This window comes from Gymnoscopelus braueri, assembly GCF_963280865.1.
Source record: "Gymnoscopelus braueri genome assembly, chromosome: 12".
Taxonomy (NCBI): Eukaryota; Metazoa; Chordata; class Actinopteri; order Myctophiformes; family Myctophidae; genus Gymnoscopelus; species Gymnoscopelus braueri.
In genome coordinates, this window is record NC_137614.1 from 49,482,289 (window position 1) to 49,507,561 (window position 25,273).

General features: G+C 41.9%; 1 protein-coding gene across 1 annotated transcript; it reads left to right on the forward strand.

Moving 5' to 3' along the window:
• Nucleotides 1-2,754: 2,754 nt before the first annotated feature.
• LOC308096219 (rho-related GTP-binding protein Rho6-like) lies at nt 2,755-21,997 on the forward strand (the record flags this gene model as incomplete). Its single annotated transcript, XM_080443558.1, has 5 exons — nt 2,755-2,877; nt 4,005-4,092; nt 19,624-19,733; nt 20,531-20,665; nt 21,752-21,997. 5 exons carry the CDS (start codon nt 2,755-2,757, stop codon nt 21,995-21,997), a joined length of 702 nt encoding a protein of 233 aa, XP_080299684.1.
• Nucleotides 21,998-25,273: the final 3,276 nt, after the last annotated feature.

Consider the following 25,273-nt stretch of genomic DNA (forward strand, 5'->3'; position numbering starts at 1 on the left):
TGTTTCAGAACCACTGGTATAACATACATACAGGTTTCTCTTGTTACATGATACAGTATGCATTATATTTAAAGGGGTATCGTGTGTGCACGCAGACAACGTTGTGTGCACAGAGCAAGTGCGAGAAAGATTAACATTTGGTTCAGGGAGGTCGTCTGGGAATCGAAAGGTCCCCGGTTCAAATCCCCCCTCCAGGCTTAGTATCCAAACAAGTGTCCTTGAACCAGAGACACTGATCCCCAACCGCTCCCCATGGGCACTGTATTAATAGCGCCTACTGCTCCTAAAACTTAGGATGGGTCACTGCAGAGGATGCAATTTCAGGTAAGTACAAATGTACTCTGCAAATACCCCCAACAACAAGAAATGTGGTTAAATGCCCTATTGAGAACTGTAATGAGGACGAATCTATTGAACGCCTGCTTGTAGACTGTCAGAGGTCACAGTACGTTTGGGGGGAAATGGCACAAATTGGGTTTAATGTAAATGTCACTTATTATAATGCTGCAATGTATGGGGCTTTTGAGGAAAAAACAGGGCTTTCTCTGTTGCTGCCCCCCCCCCTCCTCTGGAATACCCCCCCAACCACCTAAAAAATGCCCCCTCCCTCCTCCCCTCCTCTCCTTCCCAGCTGAGGTCTGGATAAGATGCCCCCCCAACCCATGCTTAACCTTTTATCTTTTAATCTAGCACATATCTTTCATTTTTTTGTCAGTCAGTCAGTCAGTCAGTCAGTCAGTCAGTCAGTCAGTCAGTCTCCTTATAATAGAGGAATGTGTTACTTTGGCATTCATCATGCTGTGTCTACAGTAAGTTTTTTTTCTTACCATGTAATCTGTAATCTGTAATATTTTTTTAATTTCCCTCACAGGATCAATAATAAAGGTTTTATCTTATCTTGTGTCACTGCAAATCAATACAAAGTTAAGTTAAAAGTATTTTCCATGATGACAATGCCCCCATGCTCAGTGGCACTGAATGCTTTGATTATGAACATGTGGAATTATGAAATTGTATTATGCTCTGACCTTTACAGTCTCTAGATTTAGTTAAACAACCAGTTAAACAACCTTTAGAATAGCCTGAATAGCTCTTCTCTTCTGGTTGCTCATTGTGGCCCAACACCTTACTTTGTTTACACTTTGCTGTTTAATTGTCAACTGGCTGCACATTGAAACACCAGCATTCAAAACATGTGGAATCACCCAGAAATTGTAATGCACAGAGAGACAGACAGACAGACAGACAGACAGACAGACAGACAGACAGACAGACAGACAGACAGACAGACAGACAGACAGACAGACAGACAGACAGACAGACAGACAGACAGACAGACAGACAGACAGACAGACAGACAGACAGACAGACAGACAGACAGACAGACAGACAGACAGACAGACAGACAGACAGACAGAGACATAGAGTGAGAGAGAGAGACACACACACACACACACACACACACACACACACACACACACACACACACACACACACACACACACACACACACACACACACACACACACACACACACACACACACACACACACACACACACACACACACACACACACACACACACACACACACACACACACACACACACATCCTACATACACCTTTAATTGTAGGGTACACATTATTTTATTTTGATTGTTTTCTTCCACCCTGGCTTTGGGAGGACAGCACCATACATACATACATACATACATACATACATACATACATACATACATACATACATACATACATACATACATACATACATACATACATACATACATACATACATACATACATACATACATACATACATACATACATACATACATACATACATACATACATACATACATACATACATACATACATACATACACACAGTACAGTCAGAGGCAGAGAGAGCACCATACATACAGCTCATGAGAGACTCAATTGAATTGAGAGAGAGAGAGAGAGAGAGAGAGAGAGAGAGAGAGAGAGAGAGAGAGAGAGAGAGAGAGAGAGAGAGAGAGAGAGAGAGAGAGAGAGAGAGATAGAGAAAGAGTGAGTGAGAGAGAGAGAGAGAATGAGAGAGTGAGAGAGAGAGAGAGAGAGAGAGAGAGAGAGAGAGAGAGAGAGAGAGAGAGAGAGAGAGAGAGAGAGAGAGAGAGAGAGAGAGAGAGAGAGAGAGGCACAGACCAGACAGACCAGAGTCACCATCATGCATCTTTTTCTTGGCCAGACGATCCTATCTACAACGCCCCGCCCTCCGTACCTATAGGGGGTCGCTCATTGGCTGGGGGCGGCAGTATAAAGTTCTCTCTCCGTTCATATAGGTCAGTCAGTATCAGTGTGAGTGAGTAGACAGACAGAGTTGTTCTGGTCGCTTTACTCGCTTCTTCTTGCCTGTGGTTGGATCAGCGTTCATTCAGCACCATCGTGAGGAGGACAGCACCATACACACACACACACACACACACACACACACACACACACACACACACACACACACACACACACACACACACACACACACACACACACACACACACACTGTACAGTCAGAGGCAGAGAGAGCACCATACATACAGCTCATGAGAGGAGAGAGAGAGAGCCCATTGACTGACTGACTGACTGACTGAGGTCTGAGGCATCATTGGCTTCTATCCGAGGATCCTAAAGTCTCATTTGATTTATTCGGACTGTGTTTGTTCTTTTGGCCGCGATATTATTATAGTCCAGTTTCTGCATTAGTTTCATTCATTCACAATGAAGGAGAGAAGGATCAGCCATCAGCCCTTCATAGCCAGGTGTAAACTAGTGCTCGTCGGGGACGTCCAATGCGGTAAAACAGCGATGTTACAAGTCCTGGCGAAGGATTCCTATCCAGAGGTAGGTTATGTTTTTATTATATTTATATTTAGGTAGGCTATAGCTGTAAGTAATAAACTAGTTGCAGATCATAAACGTCACACTGTAGTATATGCTGGATGATACATTACAGGTTACAATTTTAACTACTTAAACCAGTGGTTTTCAACCTTTTTTATGCCAAGGACCCCTAAATTGAAATACATTTGGCCACGGACCCCCCATCTAGAAAATGTTTTGATCCAGGGACCCCCAGAAGCAAAGATTTGAGTTACAAATGTTGGCTTGCAAATGTTCGATATACATGCACACATTTTCAAGATTTTTCAAAAAATAGCAGATCTACAAGCTCATAGTGCGGCACTCGGTGCTGCGCTATATGAGCTTGTAGATCTAGATTTTTGAATAGCCAAAGCTAAGTGGTAAAAATGATTGTGACGCTATGTTAACTAATTTCGCTGGGGACCCCCTGGTAACCCCTCCAAGGACCACTGGTGGTCCCCGGACCACTGGTTGAGAACCACTGACTTAAACCCCATATTGGTAACGTCGGATTCCCTATCAGGGCTCTATGTTAGTGTCTTTTCTGTTTTCTGCTATTGTGGGGAAAAGCTTTCGCTGAAAATAGCAGATCGACAAGCTCACATATGCGACGCAACGCCTGGCGTTGTGAGCTTGTAGATCTGCATAATATCACATTAGTAGGCCGAATTTTCTTCCATAAAGTGAAGTACAAATCATGAACGCTCCCATGAATGCAGCTCAGGCATCCTAAACTCATTGCGTTGTCCATCCATACAGACATACTGTATCCCTAGTAGTCTAAAGCATTGGTTCTCAAAGTGGGGTCCGGGGACCCCCAGGGGTCCTTGTGGGGGTACCAGAGGGTCCCCAGCAAAATGTGTTAATATAGCATCACAATAATTTTAGCTTTGGCTATTCAAAAATAGCAGATCTACAAGCTCATAGCACGGCACCGAGTGCCGCACTATGAGCTTGTAGATCTGCTATTTTTGGTTTAGCCAAAGCCAAATACATATCATTTATTTTGGGGGTCCTTGGGCATGAAATAGTTTGAGAACCACTGTTCTAAAGTATAGACATATCCCTATACGGTATCCTAAAGTCATTGCATTGTCCATCCATAGACGTATGTCCCTACGGTGTTTGAGAACTACACAGCCTGTCTGGAGATCGAGGAGCAGCGTGTGGAGCTCAGTCTCTGGGACACATCAGGTGAGGATCATACTCTCTCCTCTACAGTCAAACATGTCCTTTTTTACAACATCACAGTTAAATGAACGAATGCAAGAAGAGTGGGCACTAAGTGGGCACCTCGATGTCAAATTTGCTATTTTGTCCAAAATGTAAAAAAAAATGGTGTTAAGTAATGTAAAGTATACATGATGTGAACATGCACAGTACATTATTATCAGACTTAAATGTATCCTTCTTTTGCCCAAAATGATTGGTTGCACAGGTTTTGTAGCAACTGAAGAAATATTAGACCTTAATTGGCAAGTGTTCAATCATGTTCTAATCATGTATACTTGACATTACTTAAGTTTTCCAAATATTTTATTTTTTAACATTTTTGGATCAAATAGCCAATTTCACATGGAGGTGCCCACTCTTCCTTAGTTCCCACTCTTCCTGTTACCAAATGAACACTAAATATTTAGATGTTGGGGTTAAATGTAGTGTGTGACCAGCACCTCTCTTAACCACATTAACCCATGACATTGTAAGGGAACATTTTCAAAGATTTTCAAAAAATGCAAAAAAAAATAAATTTATTATGCTTAATTTCTTTCCTTTTTCAATGTTTTTTTTAATTAATAGAGAAAATAAATGTATAAGCCCAGCTATTTTGCTATTTTTAAAATAGGGTTTAAGTGGTTGGCCTAAGCAAGCCTATCTGTATCTGTCACTTTATTTCTTAAAAAAAAAAAAAAAAAAAACAATCAAAGCCTCTGTGACGGAAATCTGTGGCTGTGCTCAACCAGGAAAGATCAGAAGGCAGTTTCAGGAACATTGTGACTTTAAAGTGTCAAAGGTAGCCTCTGTGAAACCCATCAGTTTACCCTTCCCAAACTCCAGACAATGCAATCAGCCCCAGAGATGGTAAACAAGTGCAAATGAAGGTCTATCGCCTCTATTGTGTCTTGCCGTCTTGTTATCTTTGCAGAGACTGGCTTTAAGTGTTCCCGGTGTTTCTGTTGATCCAGTTACAGTATTGTTCTGCTGTTTAGCACCTCGGTGAGAGTCTACTGCTCTGGCAAGGCGGCACAGAATCACAACTCAATTCAATTCAAATGGGGGCTTTATTGGCGCGAGAAAACATACGTTTACATGGCCCGAGCAGATGTGAAATTAACCCATTAAAACCGGGAACGCATCTGTGTAACCACTTTAACCATTATTTTATACTTTGGCTATTAAAGAATAGCAGATATACAAGCTCATAGCGTGGCACCGAGTGCCGCGCTATGAGCTTGTAGATCTGCTATTTTTTTTAAATCGTGAAAATGTTTTTTTAACTCAAATCTTGGCTTCTGGGGGGGTCCCTGGAACAACATATTTTGAGATGGGGGTCCTCGGCCAAATACATTTTGGGGGAAGACATTTGTAGAATCCCCAGAAGCAAAGATTTGAGTTAAAAAAATAATAATTATTATTTAAAAATATATACAGTATGTATTCAAAGATTTGCAAAAAAAAAAATCATGATTTAAAAAAAAAAAATGCAGATCTACAAGCTCATTGCGCAATGAGCTTGTATAGCTGCTATTTTTTTAATAGCCAAAGTATAAGCAAATGGTTAAAGTGGTTAAAATCTAAAATGACAGCTGTTTTCCCAGTCTTAATGGGTTAAAAGGGAATACAGAAATGTGCAAGCAGAGCTGTGTCACGCTCACACATTGCAACTTAGAAAAACTAGCTTAGGAAACCATGAGAATTGTGCCTTTACTGTTAGAAATAGTTGTATATGTAAGCAAGGATAAGTTGGCATAAAGCTTTTGACGCAAATAGCAGCAGTATTTCAAGATTTTTGCAGTCACTAGTTGGTATACAATGGTTGAGACAAATAGCAGCAATTGTCTTTAACCCATGCATTTTAGATTTCTCTGGCTCTTCAAAAATAGCAGATATACAAGCTCATAGCGCGGCACCGAGTGCCTCGCTACGAGCTTGTAGATCTGCTATTTTTGAGAAATCGTGAAAATGGGTGCAAATCTATGAATAATATATATATGTTTTTTTAAAACTAACATTTGTAACTCAAATCTTTGCTTCTGGGGGTCCCTGGAACAAAATATTGTTCCAGGGACCCCCCAGAAGCAAAGATTTGAGTTAAAAATGTTATATATTAAAATAATATATATATTCAAAGATTTGCACAAATGTTCGTGATTTTTCAAAAATAGCAGATCTACAAGCTCATAGCGCGGCACCGAGTGCTGCGCTATAAGCTTGTATATCTGCTATTTTTGAATAGCAGAAGTATAAAATAATGGTTATAGCTAAAATCTAAAATGACACACCGATGCGTTCACGGATTGAATGGGTTAAATATTTCAGTAAAAAAAAAAAAACGCTCGGTGAATTACACAGTCTTCTGTTCTCAAAGTTGTCTTTGTAACGATTTGATTATTCGCTGCGCCACAGGCCAGGTGGTGGATCATGTCTCGACCTCTTTTATCTACACTGTTTTACACCAGACCTAACGCTGTGTAGCCTGTACATTAATTCAGCCGTGAGATGGACTGCTTTACATTAATAATTCATAAGCACCACCACCACCCGTTTTTTTAAAATTCCACACAGCTCCCAAACCCCAGCATTCATTTGGAATGCAGCAGTGCTTCTATGCTGTTAGTGTAGCCTATTCCAAAGACACTGTGAGGTTGTGTCTATTGTAACCACATGTCAACGAACCCTATAGCGTCCCTATTCGGATCATGTCCTAATGCAGTGGTTCTCACCCTTTTCAGGCCGCGACCCCCCCAAAATAACCATATTTGAACTGGGGACCCCCCACCCTGATAAACACTTGGAATTGTAGGAGTTGGGGCATTCGAATTTAGTTTGACTCGGTTCCACAGATAAATATTGTGAAAATAGCAGATCTACAAGCTCACAACGCCTTGCAATGCGAGGTGTTGTGAGCTTGTAGATTGACTATTTTCCAAAAAAATGCTTCTTTCTTATATATTATTTGACAATTTGGCCAATGTTTGACCAGTTTTTATAGTGTAGTTTGTTGATTACGTTTGATGCAGCAACGGTCTTATTTATTTTCTTTCTTCCCTTTTTTTGGTTAAAAAGGTCTTAACCTATGTCACCAAACGTATCATATATGATACACACATTACACAGATTTTTTAATAAATCAGTGTAATCAATACTTGGACCAAGAACCTGTTGTATCATATCTGACACATCCCCACTTCCCCCTGGACCATACCATTTGCACTGCAGGTAGTTACAGAGCCTCAGGTGGTCTGACCCAAAATGGCTGCCATCAACTAAACAGGAGAGGTTGATGCACTACTAACAAACAATTATTTTTTAAGCAGTTCGGGTACGTTTTCCTAGTATATCTTTACTAATATTTTGAAATAAGTGTTGGATAACTTGAATGCACTTAAGAGCTCTCAAAATTTAGCATTTGAGTTTGTTTTTTATGATGTCAAAAGTGTTTGTATCATATTTGATACTACAGGTCTATAGTCCTTTACGATTTGTATCATATTTGATACTACAGGTCTAAAAGATTTTTTTTTTGTAATGTTAAAACCGACTTGATTTATTTTTTTGTTTCAAAATTTTATCCCACGATTTTGTAACCCTATTTTTTACACCCAGTGCCAATCTCTATGTAATCCTGGGCACTACACTCCCTCTGCCAACCTAGGGAGGCCAGGGCCGAGCTCATGCCTCCTTCAATGCATGAGAGCCAACTGACCTTCTTATCACCTGACAGGGGAGAGTTTCCCTGGTTGGACGTAGCGCGTGGAAGGAACACGTTATTCCAACCAGTTCCTTTCCCCTCCATCAGGCGCCCCGGCTGGCCAGGGGGAGGCAGTAAAACCGACTTGAAATACCCCTTTTAATACCCCTTGTATCAAATATGATACAACAAATAAATGATACAAAGGAATGTTAAAAAAAATAAAACAAAATCAAAAATGTTTTAGGACCCAATAAAGTGTCCCTTTTCAAAATTTTGGAATTTTCTGACCTTTCCTTCATAGTTCAGGTTCTAGAGGGTTAAAAGTCCTTAGATTGTCACTTCGATGTTATATGGGGACCCCCAAAAAAATCATGTGGGGACCCCCCCTGGGGGTCCCGACCCACAGGTTGAGAACCACTGTCATAATGGACGGACATCCGACGGTGATAGGCGAACATAATGCGAAAATAGCCGATTTATAAGCTCACAATGTCTGACGCGTTGTGTGATCATGTTTTCCGGCAAAGAGATTTGGTGTTTAGGGAAATAAGGATGGGACCTAAGTATAGACTCCTGGGGAACCCTGGTCAATGAAGTATAGGGTTTAAGGGGTTAAGAAGTCCACGTGCTATAGTTTCCAGAATAGCTTTTTGCTTCATGCTCAGGTATATACAATGTGTTTGAAAATGTTATCTAGTGTGTGTAGACTTTACACTTCACTAAATTCCTGTGGGAAACAAAACCCAATCATAACATCTTCAGATAGTCCTTTATTTCCATAACAATAAAAACAATGAGCAAAGTTCCTTCTGATAAGAATTAGCTTCCTCCTGGCACCCTTTAAACTAATTAACCCTAATTAGACCTAATTAATTAACATACATTACACATACATCTATAACTGCCTATCAGGGAAACATTGATAGGAAACAACTTGCACTTTATTGAAGCAATCTGAGTCTAGCAGAAAAAAACAACTATTTTAAAACTATAATTATTAATAATCCTATAGCTAGTTTCTATCATCAAAACATTTGTAATGTTTTGAATTGGCTGATATGACATTGTGTTGTGAGTAGTAAGGAGACATATACAATTCCGGAGTTAATATAGCATCAAAATGTCAAAAGTAATTTTGACCACTTTAACCCTATTTTATGCTTCAGCTATTCAAAAACATGCGTTGCACGATATTGCAATGTTGGCCGATATCCGATAATATGCAGGGTCAAATCGGCCGATACCGATACCAATCTATTACATTATTATATATTATTAATATTGAGCTCATTGCAGAGCTCTTTCTTTTTTTTTCATTTTCAAGGCCATTAACGGTCACATTATTATCGCGTCAATATCGGTAAAATATCCGTCAATATTGGTCAATATCGGGGAGAAAATATCGGTCAATATCGGTGAAAAACAGAATTATTTTGACATCGGTTCGATACCGATATTGCATTTTTAATGAAATATCGTACGATATCAATATGCTACCGGTGATATGGTACTTCACTAGTTGGGAGCTTGTTGTAGATCGGCTGATTTTGAACAATTTGTGGAAAATTGTAAGAAATTAAATCATTTTGAATAATTCTTTTCTCAAATTTTCTCTTTTGAGGATCATCCCTGTCACAAAACATTTTCAAATGGTGGTCCGTGGCCAAATACATAATTTGGGGGTCTTTGACCTTGACATGAACATGTTTGAGAACCACTGACCACTAAACAATCAATTACTAAAAGAAAAAAAACAAAACAAGTCGGATGGCTTTCATAACAGCCAAGGCATTCTGGGTAGAGGAAGCCGGACCCTGCCAGTTGGCCAGAGGACGGCTTGTTGCACAGGGACGAGGGTTGCCTCGCACACAGGGGGTGGAAGTGTGTGTGTGTGTGTGTATGTGGTGTGTGTGCGTGTGTGTGTGTGTGTGTGTGTGTGTGTGTGTGTGTGTGTGTGTGTGTGTGTGTGTGTGTGTGTGCGTGTGCGTGTGTGTGTGTGCGCGTGTGCGTGTGCGCGTGTGCGTGTGCGTGTGTGTGTGTGTGTGTTATTTTCGGCGACTGCAAACAGAAGGCACAGCGGAGGGATACCGAGCAAGGAAGACATGCATGACCTGCCCACCGCCTCAAACTGTGCACTGACTAAAAAAGAAAATAGCCATTATTATGTAAAAGAAACTGCTACCACAATTGTCTAGCACAGTGGCTCTCAAACTTGTTTTATGTCAAGGACCCCCAAAATTATGGGGTTTTTTTTGGCTGCGGACACCCTCTCTAAAAAAAAAATTTGTGCCAGGATTTTTCAAAAATAACAGATCTACAAGCTCATAGCGCGGCGCTCGATGCCGCCCTATGAGCTTGTAGACCAAGTATAGACCCCCTTGGGACCCCAGTCAATTAATTGGCTAGCATTCAGTACTAGCGTTGATACTTGCTGCTGGGCAGTCAGTCATCCCCCCCCCAGAGAAAATAATGACATAAGATGCAATTAAACTCTCACCACACATACATTACAAAATACCTTTCACTCTCCACATTTATGTTGATTCTCGCGTTTGTCATAATTTCAGACATAGACAGAGTATTTTTGCCATTTGTCTATGTCGGGTAGAAACCTCATAATGTCCAAAACTGTTACTTTTCAGGATTCAAGTTCAAAAATAGCTTGAAACGCGTCGCTTCGCACTGCGTTTAATTGCAGATACTTTTGTGTGACGCTGATCAAGTAGGGCGCTAATTTACCCCAAAACATTAAAATATGGAGGTTTTCTGCCCCGACAGCATGGCATTGATGGTTAATTCTTCTTGTGCCCTTTTCCCTGGGATGGTTTGGTCCAGACAGTTCAGTCTGGGATGGTTTGGTCCAGACAGTTCAGTTCAGTGGGTTCATGTGGTCTGTGTGGCACGTTGCGTAATACAGAGAGATGCCGCAGCCTCATTTAAATTCTGTAGTACAACGGTGTCACTTGTTCACTTCTGTTTTTGGCAAGCGATACCGTCGCACGATGCGGAAATTAAATTAAATGATGATGAAACCAATAGGCACGATTTTGTAGTTTTGTTTTCAGTACAGGTTAAAAACTACAGAAGGGTCAAAACGTGGCAGGCTGTCCTTATTTTACTCTGCGATGTAAGCAACGCAGCTGCAGCTAATACAATTAATTATGGCCGTGTTCGATTTAGGTGTGCCAATCGTTTCTCGTACCAATATCTGTTAACATCTTTTAAAAAGTGGTTTTCAAAGTGGTTTTCATGCCCCTTTAAGGAACTGTAACAATTTGGCGTTCGTGGAATCATTGCTGGTACTCCTACTTCTTGCCATAATTGACGATTGATGATTGTCATTATGTCCTCCACTGTAATGACCAAATATGGACATCCATGACATCCTATGACATATGACTTCCTCCCATCACGGGGAGCATAGTATAAAAGGAGCGTGGGATATCTTTCACAGATCACATGAGCAATCGTTAAGGGTGAGTATTGCTAACAGTTGTGAGCTGAAACCCCCGACTTATCGCCGCAACCCATTGATGTAAGTCCATTCCATCATACAGTGAGTGGGTAGGTGTGGCAATGCTGCGCTGGACAGTTCATCGGAAAGGAGGGCGGAAGACGCACCGTGTTGCTGTTGCAGTGGAGCACAAGGTGTACTCATTTGGAGGCTGCTCCAACATGGCCAACAAGGAGCAGATGGAAGTGAATGTCTTAAACACGGCGTCTTTGGACTGGATGAAGTTAACCCCTGCAGTGACATCTGGAAGAGGAGAACTTCCCCCTGAGGTTCCCTCCAGGCGTGTGGACCACACCGCCGTGCTGGTAGAATATGTCATCTACGTCTGGGGAGGGTATCCTTACTGCAACAGGCTTTATGCATTTGATGTGGACGCCCACAGATGGTTTAAGACCAAGGTTTCTGGGGCCGTTCCAGAGGGGAGGACGCGACCACTCGGCCTGTGTCCAGGGGAAGGCTGTGTACATCTATGGAGGCCAAAGCCAGCAGACTATCACTAATGACATCTACAAGCTGGACACCACCACAATGGTCTGGTCTTCAATTAACCCATTGAGACCTGGAACTGTCTCATTTTTAGATTTGAGCTAAAAAGCATTATTTTACACTTTGGGCTATTCAAAAATAGCAGATATACAAGCTCATAGCGCGGCACCGAGTGCCGCGCTACGAGCTTGTAGATCTGCTATTTTTTAAAATTCGTGAAAATCTTTGAAAATATATATTTTTAAAGCGAACATTTTTAACTCAAATCTTTGCTTCTGGGGGGTCCCTGGAACAAAATATTTTGATGGGGGTCCGCGGCCAAATACATATCATTTTGGGGGTCCTTGACATGAAAAGGTTTGAGAACCACTGATATAGAAACATACATTTTTCAGAAAACTGTTGAGATTTAGGAGACATGTAGAATCGGCTTCAGGTCTCAATGGGTTAACGCCAGGGGCACTCCACCACCTGCTTCACAAGGTCACTCTGCCAACGTCATCGGGACAAAGATGTTTGTATTCGAGGGCTGGGAAGGACACGACTATCACGACTTACAATCAAATATCAGTGCGTTTGACACAGAGACCAACTGCTGGCTGAACACGTCTTCTGTACAGCTTCATGCAGGAGAATGGTGTCATTCACCCTTTACCTACAATGGAGAGCTGTACACATTTGATGGCTGGTACAATACCTTCCATGATCTGTGGAAATTCAACCCAGAGACCTTCTCCTGGAAGAAGGTTGAGCCCAAGGGGAAACGCCGGGGCTTGTATGGGAGGGCTGGTATGTGCTGTTGCATGGTGGGGGATCGTATCATCCTCTTTGGAGGATACAAAGACAGATCCACACACTCTGATGACCTGTTCGTCTTAGACTTGAGTCCTAGTCTCAAGACGCTATGCAAGCTAGCAGTCACTCAGTACGGACTGGAGCAGTCTGGAGAACTCCCACACAACCTCAGGTTGGAACTGGTAGCCATGACAACCAACAACAACAGAAAAAGTTCCAGACAAGAGAACAAAAGGTCCGTGGACTAATGCATGTCAAACTGGGGGTCCTTGAAATTAAAACGTGTGACAACCACTGCAATGAGTTGCGGGTATGTGTTTGCAACGCTATTCACTATCCTCACTCCTACAAGGTTATGTAAAGAAGGAAAGGACATCTATATTAGAAGGTTATTAACGAAAACGAACGAAATAACGAAAACTAAAATTAAAAAAATGATTGTTAACTGAAAGACTTAGAGGCTTATTTTGATTAACTTTTTAATCTTTACTAGTGTTGATGCCCATTCAGAACGTATATCAGTTCAGTTATGCAACCCGTTGCATACCCGCTGTACGTGTTACCAAAGTACTTAGCGGAGTACCCATTCATTATCACAGTACTTGGAGGCCAGTCTATGATGTCAGTACTATGATACAGGGATCTCTATATATGGAGATTTGTGGATTTATAGATATTTTTGGAGAACCGCTGATCTGTGACTGGACAACAATTCACAAAATGGCCAATCACATTTGGGTAGCAGGAGCATTCTCATTGGATTGACCTGTATTCGTTCAAAGAACCACTAAAGCGGTCACATGTGTGCTGTATATCATTGGTTCTCAAAGTGGGGTCCGGGGACCCCCAGGGGTCCTTGGGGGAGTTCCAGGGGGTCCCCAGCTAAATGATGGTTAGTTAGGACCCAAATCGACTTGTATGGGTCTGTAACTCTGAGAGTGTACAAATGGAACCAAATGGACCCTAACGGGTCCACTTGGTTCCATTTGTACACTCTCAGAGTTAAATGAACATTGATTTTACAATATAAATTGCGGTCCCAGAGATAGAAATACCATTAAATGGGGGTCCGTAGCCTAATGCATGTCAAACTGGGGGTCCTTGAAATTAAATGGTTGAGAATCACTGCTAGAGCCGTAAAAATCTTCTCTAATGGGGGTCCCTGCCCTGGCATATGTTTTCAAATGGGGGTCTGCGGGCTAATAAGTGTTAATTTGGGGTCCTTAACATGAAAAAGTTTGAGAACCGCTGCTGTATGTGTGTACTGTGCACACAGAGGTTGTGTAATCCGAGCGTTGTCTGTTTCCTGAGCGTTGCGGCACCATGGATGACTCTGTGTCAGTGTCTGGTTGTTAAGAGTTGTTCTAATACCAGTATCGTCGTAATAGCTGCCGATATACTGCCTAAAATGCTGGCATCGGCAAGTATGTCAGTCTAGACCCGAGGGCCCCTGGACCCCACTTTGAGAACCACTGTCCTAGATTGTTTTTAAATTACACACTGGTATCGGATCGGAAGGAAAAAGTGGTATCGGTACATCTCTACTGGTTGTCCTCTAGAATTGATGGATGACAGCTCAAAGGATGGATTCTGAATGTCAGTTTCCCATTGTAAAATGTAATATCCAGGCTGAGTATAGGAAGGCTTTATGAGCAGGGCTGGGCGATATATATACAGTATCAAGATTATATCAATGTTTGTGATATGAGACCTATCCAGGTTCTGTGCCTATATAGCCTATACTCTGTACTTAAAGGGATAGTTCACCCAAAGCATTACTTTATTTCCATCGATTAGTCACCCTGCATGGAGACTTCAATTCATGGATATCTTTTTGTTTTTGTCGCATTCCTAAGCCAATAATTTGATGATCAACGGACCGGTAGGCAGCGGTTCCGGTAGGAGACACAAAGGAGACTCTTTGTTGTGTCTCCTACCGGAACCGCTGCCGTTCATCAAATCTTTTGAAAGAACATTTTTAACTCAAATCTTTGCTTCTGGAGGTCCCTGGGACAAAACATTTTACAAATGTTTGCTTTAAAAAATTCATTCGAAGATTTGCACACATTTTCACGATTTTTCGCTACGAGCTTGTAGATCTGCTATTTTTGAATAGCCAAAGACATCTAAAATGACAGAGATGCATCCCAGAGATGCGATTGAATGGGTTAAAAATAAGCGAAATGGGTTGACTATTCGATCTAGAAAAAAAAGTCATTTTGGGGGTGAACTATCCCTTTAATTATCATATCAGGTACAGTATAGACCGGTGATCTGATAGCTTGGCTGATGTCCAAATATTTGACCTGCTTATTATATCCGTGTTCTTTTTAGGAAGCTCAAAGCCCCTGGTGCATAGCTGGCTCCCAGTCAGAGTAGGAAATGAGCCACTTGACTTGAATTCTTTAGAAGCTAATAATGACGTGCCCAAAAATAGACATGCCATTATCGAGCATGCCAGTGGTTAAATGGGTGTGTGTGTGTGTGTGTGTGTGTGTGTGTGTGTGTGTGTGTGTGCGTGTGTGCGTGTGTGCGTGTGCGCGTGTGCGCGTGTGATGATTAGGAAGCAGGAGAAAACACAATAGAGAACGGACGGACATCCTCTCACACTCTCGTTTTAGCACAGGATACTTCCTGTGAGTTAAGAGGGTCACACATAGTTGTGTGATTTATTAAAATGCTTCCTTCACAGAAGTATGAATGCTCTGCTCTCAATAGAGACAGCAGTCACACGTACACTACGGTCAGAGCAATGATATTAATCATGTATGTTATAGCAGTGGTTCTCAAACTTTTTCATGTCAAGGACCCCCAAAAATGATATGTATATGGCTGCCGACCTCCATTCTCAAAAATATTTTGTGCCAGGGATTTTTCGTGGGACCGCGCTATGAGCCGCGCTATGAGCTTGTAGATCTGCTATTTTTGAATAGCCAAAGTATAAAAATATGGTTAAAATGATTGTGACGCTATATTAATACATTTCTCAAGAAGAATTCACCCGGAACCCCCTCAAGGGACCCCTGGGGGTCCCCGGACCCCACTTTGAGAACCAATGTCTTTAAAGCATAAGTATATCGTCTCTGTTGGGTGGAAACCTCATGTGTCCAAAACTGTTACTTTTCAGGATTTAGATTCGAAAGTAGCAGATCCACGAGGATCTGTAGATCTGCTACTTTTGAGGCTTTTTGAGTGTGACGCTGTAGTATGATCAAGTAGGGCGTTAATTTACCCCCCAAAAAAACACAAAAAGGTTAGAATATGGAGAGAAGAGCTTTCTGCCCGACAGATATGAATAAGATACAGACTGGTAATTTGCGCGTAACTCTTTTGCAGCTGCTTTCTCTTGTTATTAACCCATTAAATAACTGTCATTTTTAGATTTGAGCTAAAAAGCATTATTTTACACTTTGGGCTATTCAAAAATAGCAGATCTACAAGCTCATAGCGCGGCACCGAGTGCCGCGCTATGAGCTTGTAGATCTGCTATTTTTGAAAAATCGTGAAAATGTGTGCAAATCTTTGAATATATATATTTTTAAAGCGAACATTTTAACTCAGATCGTTGCTTCTGGGGGGTCCCTGGAACAAAATATTTTGATGGGGGTCCGCGGCCAAATACATATCATTTTTGGGGTCCTTGACATGAAAAAGATTGAGCACCGCTGATATAGAAACATAAGCTTTTCAGAAAACTGTTGGGATTTAGGAGACATGTAGAATCGGCTTCAGGTTTCAATGGGTTAATGAGCAACTTTGCTACAACGTGTGTCTCAACGGCCTAAAATAGGCGGATGAGCTTGTAGATTGGCTATTTTCGGCGAGTGACAGCATCGTGCAACAGTATAAATCAGGCTTTTAGTGACCCACCTGCTAACTGTGCTATCTGTGTCTATATCTACCCCAATCTGTGTCTATATCTACCCCAATCTGTGTCTATATCTACCCCAATCTGTGTCTATATCTACCCCAATCTGTGTCTAAATCTACCCCAGTCCCTTCACACAATGGTAGCAATATTGTGCTTTTAACCCATTAAGACCGGGAAAGGCTCTGTATCATTTTAAGATTTCTTTGGGTTATTCAAAAATAGCAGATATACAAGCTCATTGTATATCTGTGAGCACTCTGTGCCGCGCTATGAGCTTGTAGATCTGCTTTTTTTTATTTTTAAATCTTGAACATTTTGCGCAAATTTTTGAATATATATATATTTTGTAACGGGAACATTTGTAACTCAAATCTTCGCTTCATGGGGGTCCCTGGAACTAAATATTTTGAGATGGGGGTCCGTGGCCAAATACATATCATTTTGGGGGTCCTTGACATGAAAAAGTTTGAGCACCACTGATACTGTAGCAACATACGTTTTTCAGAAAACTGTTGGGATTGAGAACACATACGTACACACTTTTCACAATTTTTTGAATTGCCCAAAGAAATTTAAAAAATGACACGTTCACGGTTTTAATGGGTTAATAATCTGGTAGCATGAGTAATATTGTCAACTGAGTCAACTCACACTGTAACTGTAACCACATGTACTTTGTTGATGTGGTTCCCTATAGGGGTCTGTACTTGGTCCCCTCCTTTTCCCCCCTCTAGTCTACACTAAATCCCTTCGAAAACAGCCTCATCTCGAATACACACAGAAAGATAAAGGTGCCAACTGGAACAAAAAATGGTTCTTCAGAGTGATGCCATACAAGAACTATTTTTGGTTCCTTTCGGACCATTTATTTAAATGGTTATATAAAGAACCCAAACACCTTAAACCGTATGAACTTCATCAACCGGCTGAAATGTGTTTGTCGAAAATAGCAGATCTACAAGCTCACAACGCAGCTTGTAGATCTGCTATTTTCGTCTGCCTATCAAGACATGGTTTAAGAGTTCAACGGTTCCTCAAAGAACTTTGACAAAAAAAAGGTTCTATAGAACTAGATGAGAAACATGAACCATTCACTAGATCAAATGGTTCTTTAGTAGTTGTTGGTTCTCTGTGGAACCATATAGCCTTTTAAAGTACCATTTAAGAACCATTATTTTTATGTGTGTAGCCGAACTTGCAGTTCATATTGTTCTCCGATTTCAGGCTATACAAGATGCAAAATCAGCCTAAAATCTTGTTTAGGATGTGTTTTGTTTCACTCCAAAGTGTGTGTGGAGTAATAATGATAATAAAGCCAAAATAACTAACAGTATAGATGTTAAAACAGTCTCCCGTAACACAGAGATCTGTCTCTTTTATCTCCCCTCTCGTCGAGTGAGATTTCTCGACTCAAACAGAAGATGTGTTAGTTATCACGTGCTGTGACTCTGTGCGTCGATTTACATTAACTGTGTCATTTTAGATTTGAGCTATAAGCATTATTTTATTCTTTGGCTACTCAAAAATAGCAGATCTACAAGCTCATAGCGCGGCACCGAGTGCCGCGCTATGAGCTGGTAGATCTGCTATTTTTGAAAAATCTTGAACATTTTGTGCAAATCTTTGAACACATATATATTTTTGAAACAACATTTTTAACTCAAATCTTTGCTTCCGGGGGTCCCTGGAACAAAATATTTCACGAATGTTCGCTATGAACTTGTATATCTGCTATTTTTTTATGGCCAAAGACCTCTAAAATGACAGCGATGCGTTCCCGGTATTTCACCAAGTTCTCCCTGAGAACTTGGTGAAATGACGTTCTCTCTTATCAGTTGTGTGCAGTTGTGTCGGTGCTTGAACCGTGTGCACGTGTGAGCAGAATGCTTGATGGGTTCATGCTGCCTACCGTGGTGGCTGCCATGGTTACCGGTTTGGGCGGTGGGGAGGAGGAGGAGGGGCTGGCCAGCCAGAGAAAGCCTGTTATGCACATGTTTTGGCAACTTCAAAGCGACTACTTGATGCTGTTATGGTGTTTGGACCTACTGTATAGTTCCCTTCCACATGGATAACATGCTTGTTCTATATTAATCACGTTAACCTTGGCATTCCTATTGTAGGCAAACATGTTGTTTATCTACCAGCTCAGAATGCATCACATCGTGACACGCTGTGAGCTTGTAAATCGCCTATCTCTGCTGGGTAGCTGTTTGGCCAAGTATATCGTCTCTGTCGGGTGGGAAACCTCATATCTCCAAAACTGTTGCTTTTCAGGATTCAAATTCAAAATTTGCTTTTGTGTGACACTGTGTATCACATAGGGCGAGAAAAAAAAACACGAAAAGCTAGCAAATGGAGATTCTTCATCACGGTTAAGTAATGCTTTCACGGTTTTTTTTTTTTATTTAAAAAATTTTATCCCGCGATTTTTGTAACCCATTTTTTTTTCACCCGGTGCCAATTTCCTAAGTGATCCTGGGCACTACACCAGCCCTACACCAGTATTACACCTGTCACCCCACAGTAGGGAGGCCAGGGCCGAGCTCATGCTTCCTTCAGGCATGAGAGCCAACTGACCTTCTTGTCACCTGACAGGGGGGAGTTTCCCTGGTTGGACGTAGCGCGTGGAAGGAACACGTTATTCCAACCAGTTCCCTTCCCCTCCATCAGGCGCCCCGGATGTCATGGGGAAGGCGGTATAGTGACCAGGATTACTACATGTTTTTGTGAGGGTATTAACTACCCTAGGAGACACGGGGAGAACATGCAAACTCCACACAGAGTAGGCCCTTTCGCCAACCCCACCTAGGGTATGGGCGCTGATGACGCGGAGGAGAAGACACGCCCCCAGTGCCCACAGCGTCCCCGGCGGGAATCGAACCCAGGACCTTCTAGCTGTGAGGCGACAGCGCTACCGACTGTGCCACCGTGCCCCCTATGCTTTCACGGTTTTAATGGGTTTAGTCATAACCCATTAAAACCGGGAAAGCATCTGTGTCATTTTAGATTCTTGTGATGGCTATTCAAAAATAACTTTTATGTTTTTGAAATTTTCGAAATTGCGAGAACTACTGATTTCGAAGGCATTCGTAGAATTGGCTGTGACGTTGCTAAGCTTTTCGCTCTGTGTGTCTTTGTGTGCAGGTTCTCCCTACTACGACAACGTCAGGCCGCTGTGCTACAGCGACTCGGACGCAGTGCTGCTGTGCTTTGACATCAGCCGTCCTGACACCGTGGACACGGCACTGAAGAAGGTATGGAAACAAACCACCACGTCAAAACCGTGTCTCCACTTGACAACTTCACTTTCTCCACCGGTTGTAGACGGTGCCTTAGTAGCTTTGTTCTATATTCTACTAGCCTCCAAAAATGATTCCCCTAGTTTAAAATGTGTTTGGTATAATCGTTTAGTTTCTTTTGGTATAATAATCATTTGGTATGTCCATCTTTTATTAACTAATTACTAACTAATTGATTCGCATTATGTGGGGAACAAAAACAATGCGACGCCAACCGCAACATGGCTCAGTTTTAGAATGAACACCAGGCTTTCCTCCTTGGTGGATAGCCTGGTGATGCGAGGTTACTATTCTACAGTCATTCGGTCCCCATCATTGTCTTCTTTATTATTTTCCAACCAGCGTAGCTGCATTGGGGTTATGGTCATGCCCGAGTCATGGTGACGACGTGGTCCGCCCGCCGGCCTTCCTTAAGCCAATTTTAATATAGGATATATTATTGTTATTCCATGCATCTACCTTCAGGTAGTGGTGGAATGTAAATAAGAACATTTAATCCAGTACTGTATTTAAATGATAGGTTAAGCTAAATCAGCCTCACCTTAACCAGCTGCAATATTACAGTGATGAAAACATTTATGCATTACTAATTCGTTCATTCGTTCATTCTGCATAATGAGTTTGGTACTACCTAAGTATAATTTGATGCCAATACTCTGTGTGTCCAAGAGTGTGTGTTCCTTGTTGTATGTAATTGTATGATTTTCTATGGAGTCTGCAATAAAGACATTCATTCATTCATTCCCTTACAGTGGAAGGCTGAGATCCTGGATTTTTGCCCAAACACGAGGATCCTGCTTATCGGCTGCAAGACAGACCTTCGCACAGACGTATGCACGGTCATGGAGCTGTCTCATCACAAGCACACGCCCGTCTCCCACGAACAGGTTTGTCTCATGAATGATTACTCTTCCTTTCTCTGTCTTATCTCTGTTGGCCCTTCCACTTTCTTGTATGAATAAATCTTATCTACCAGTAAGTCAGTCAGTTTATTGGATAATAATGGATTCATCAAGAAAAGATCATTTCTTGTAATAATGATATAATATATTATATAATATGTAATATATATAATATGTAATAATTATATTATTTCTAATTTCTTGCACATTTCTGACAGGTGCTCTTTTATGGTGGTTTTGAATGAGGGTAGGGAGTCACAGTTTGTGATGGCTGGTGGTAGGGCATTCCACGTTTTGGTGGCATGATAGTTGAATGAATTCATCCCCGTGTTTGTGCCAAATCTGGGGGGGAATGAGATCAGTGGAGCTCCCTCTGGTGTTGTGCCCGTGGGCGTTTCTCACTCTTTTGAAGTAGTTAGACACAGTGGTGGAACAAGTACTCGGATATTTTACTTAAGTAAAAGTAGCAGTACCACAATATAAAAGTACTCTGCTACAAGTAAAAGGCCTGTGTTCAAAATGTTACTTGAGTAAAAGTACAAAAGTATTGGCTTCAAAATATACTTAAAGTACCAAAAGTAAAAGTACTAAAATGCTTGAAAATAGCAGGTGTACAAGCTCACAACGTGTCGCGATGCGACGTAGATCGTCTATTTTCTAAAAGCCTATTTATGAAATAGGGCTAAAGTGGTCAATGTATGTTTTATAATGTAATAGTTTATATCTGCAAAGTAACCAGAAAATAAAGTTTTCAAATAATTCTAGTCGAGTAAAAGTACAATATTTGCCTCTGAGATGTAGTGGAGTAGAAGTAAAAGTATTGAAAATTGGAAATATAAAGTAAAAATACATCAAAATTGTATTTAAGTACACTACTTGAGTAAATGCACTTAGTTACTTCACACCACTGGTTAGACAGGTACATGGGCACTGGTCCCTTGAGTATCTTGAAAACCAGGCCAACTGCAAAGTTGCTGCTGTACTCTGTCCTCTACCCTGAGCCATCCCACCCTATATAATGAGCCTCATCCGTTACCGTATATATAAATACTCTCCTCTCCTCGTTTGCAGGGCTCGTCCTTGGCCAAACAGCTGGGAGCGGAGGTCTACCTGGAGTGCTCGGCCTTCACGTCGGAGAAGAGCGTCCACGGCGCGTTCCGCACCGCCGCCCTGGCCTGCATGAACAAGCTGCAGCCGCCCGCCAAGCCCAGCCCCGTGCGCCGTCTCTCCAAGAGGCTCCTCCACCTGCCCAGCAAGGCCGAGCTGCTCTCCTGCACCTTCAGCAAGGACAAGGCCAAAGGATGCACCATCATGTAGGACGGAGCCCTTTCACATGGACGTGGTGTATAGACCTCTGCACGGGACCCCCCGTGGACTTTGACTTGGTTCCTGCAGTGGGAAAAGGGGGGCTTGGCAGGGGAAGTAATTGGGAGGCATAATCTGCAATTCTTTTTTTTAGTCCCTTTTTTCTTTTCTTTGTTATAATGGTGGAGAAGACAGGAAATGAAGGACAGAAAAGGGGGGAAGGACGATAATGCACCACAGGTCTCCAGCTGGAATCGAAATCGGGGGATGTTGCAATTATGTAGTCGACGCAGCCCCCTGTAATTAAAAGAATCGTGTTGACTTCTCTCTCTCCTCCCCAGCCTGACTGAAATGCATCTTTATGGAAGCCCACTGCTATCTATTCATGACTTACTTACTACTGATGAGATGCTGGTGTCGTTGTTCATCGCTGGTCATCAGTTCAGCTTGTGCTGCAGACTTCATTTTGATTCAGAAAAAACGTTAAATATTACAACTCGATAAATGGAATTCTGTGTTTAGAATAATCCCTTATGGGGGCGCAGTCGGTAGTGCTGTCGCCTCACAGCTAGAAAAGTCCTGAGTTCGATTCCCACCGGGGACGCTGTGGGCGCTGGGGGGCGTGTTCTCTCCTCCGCGTCATCAGTGCCCATACCCTAGTAGGTGGGGTTGGAGAAAGGGCCTTTCTGTGTGGAGTTTGCATGTTCTCCCCGTGTCCCCTAGGGTAGGTACCCTCACAAAAAAACATGCAGTAATCATGGTCGATTTTTTGTGTTCGATTTCTTTCTTACTTTTTGAAAATGTTTTGAAATAATAAAAATGGGCCCTCGACCCTCAAATGGGTCCCGACCCACTGTTTGGGAAACAGCTTCTGTAATGGTTGAATGATCACCACGTCGTTGACCCTTCACAGTATTTCTCTTAGGATATTAAATGTGTCAGCGCTGACCGGAGGAGACATGGGGCGCGGGGGAGGTTTGGCAAAACATGGTGCTCTTTAGCGAAGGCAGTAAGAGCACAAACACATCTGAAGGTAGCGGGGGGGGGGGGGCAAAACGTGATTCAACACTCACATGGACCGCAGACTGGGACAATAGACATCCAGGGCCATACACAGTCAAATCCTCAGTGTTAATTTAACCCATTGAGACCTGAAGCCGATTCTACAAATGCCCTCTAAATCCCAACAGTTTTCTGAAAAATGTTTGTTTCTATATCAGTGGTTCTCAAACGTTTTCATGTCAAGGACCCCTAAAATGATATGTATTTGGCCGCCGACCCCCATCTCAAAATATGTTGTTCCAGGGACCCCCCCAGAAGCAAAGAATAGAGTTAAAAAATGTTCGCTTTAAAACAATATATATTCAAAGATTTGCACAAATGTTCATGATTTTTCAAAAATAGCAGATCTACAAGCTCATAGCGCGGCACTCGGTGCAGCGCTATGAGCTTGTAGATCTGCTATTTTTGAATAGCCAAAGTGTAAAATAATGCTTTTTAGCTAAAAATCTAAAAATGACACAGATGCGTCCCAGGTCTTATGGGTTAACTCAGAGAGTGCAAAGTACAAATGTAACCAAATGGACCCTCACGGATCCATTTGTAGCTCTCTGAGTTACCACAGTTAGTAACTCTCTGAGTTACAAACTGTGGGTTAAAGAATGTAGAAACCCTGGTTTCAACCATGCCTGTTAGCTCATTCTTATTCACCTCAGGCGTTAAAGCAGCACTACGTTACTTTCCTCTTGTACCCTGGATTTGAACCCGGTTTCCTGCGCAAGAGAAATATTTTGTTTTACCATTGAGCTAATAGAGCCAGCCTGCTTGCTCAGGGGATAACTTGAATCTTGACCATCAGGTCAAAATTTGTGTTGTGTGTCTAGGTGAGACATGACCTTTGACACGATCTAAATGTCTCAATAGAAGAGCGGGCAGACTAAATACAACCACCCCCATTGTATAAGTTATATTGTATTAACATACTCTACCATACAGATTGGACAAAATTACATTTTATTCATACAAAAAAAGTTGCATAGTGCTGCTTTGAGTTGAGCTGTCTCTCAATCTTTTAGATTGTGTGTTATCGTCTTTCTTTTAACTTATTATTTTGCTGTAACGGCTGCTTCATGGATACCAGTGTCTGCACTAGAAACTCAAAATCTTGTTTAAAAGATATGAAAAAAAAATGTGCTTTTTCTTTTATTCTTGCGCTCCATCCATATCCACCTGGATGGATTTATTTTGATTTGCTTAAGGGGGGAAAAAGTCCAGATAATCTTTATTTTCAAATCTCCTGTGAGAGAGAGAGAGAAAACTAAAATCCTGAACTTGGAGTAAATTTGAAATAGTCTTGCACAAACAAGCTGACTTATGAGAGAGAGATAGACCTCTACTAATCCCACAAGGGGGGGGGGGGGTTCAGTTTCAGTTTCACCCAGCTGATGGCTGCTCAGATTGTCATGATGAGCGGGGGAGGGGGGGGGGGGCGTCTGTTTGGGGGGTTAAGTGTCTTGCACAGGGAGGTACACTTCGACATTTATGGTGAACTTGTGTTTACCGGCCTGCCTCTCATACCTGCTGAGCCTGTGGTGTTAATTATCAACCTTTTTTCTGGATCTAGGGCCCACTCGACAATCTCCAAATCGTTCTCGCCAGCCTGTCGGCCGCCGTGTTAAGGGGTCAGATGGGTGGGCCGTGTGCATTTTCAGAGGACGTTCCGATCAATCAATGTATTGTGTTATTGTGGTATACTTTAAGTTCCTCTTTATCGGTGTCACAATGAATGGAGCGAGGAACGATTGAATTGAAACACACAAACAGGCCGGTCCTGTTGTCCTTTCTCTGTTTATTTCTATGTTTTTTTGTTTACACATTTTAAAGCAGGGGTCTTGAACAGGGGGTCCAGGACCCCTAGGCGGGGGGTCCTCAGAGTTTTTTTCTTTTTACATTAACCACTGAGGAGAACTTTAGCCAAAGAGAGCGTATTTTTAGGCAAAGAGGCGTAGAGGGGAAAAAGAGCAGACCAAGTACTGAGCCAAAGGTCAAGTTTACTTATTGAGGGTTGAAGTGGTTAAATGTCTGAAAATACACAATAACATGAACCCAACATACATGTAGTGGGGGTCCTTGCTTCATCTCTCTCTCTCTCTCAGCTATAAGGGGTCCTCCTTGCCCTGAACAACATTGAAGACCCCTGCTTTAAAGTATTTCTTGATATATGTTTTTTATGTATTAATTCTATAATTCTTTTTTTTTGGGGGGGGGGGTCCTCAAGAAATAATTTGA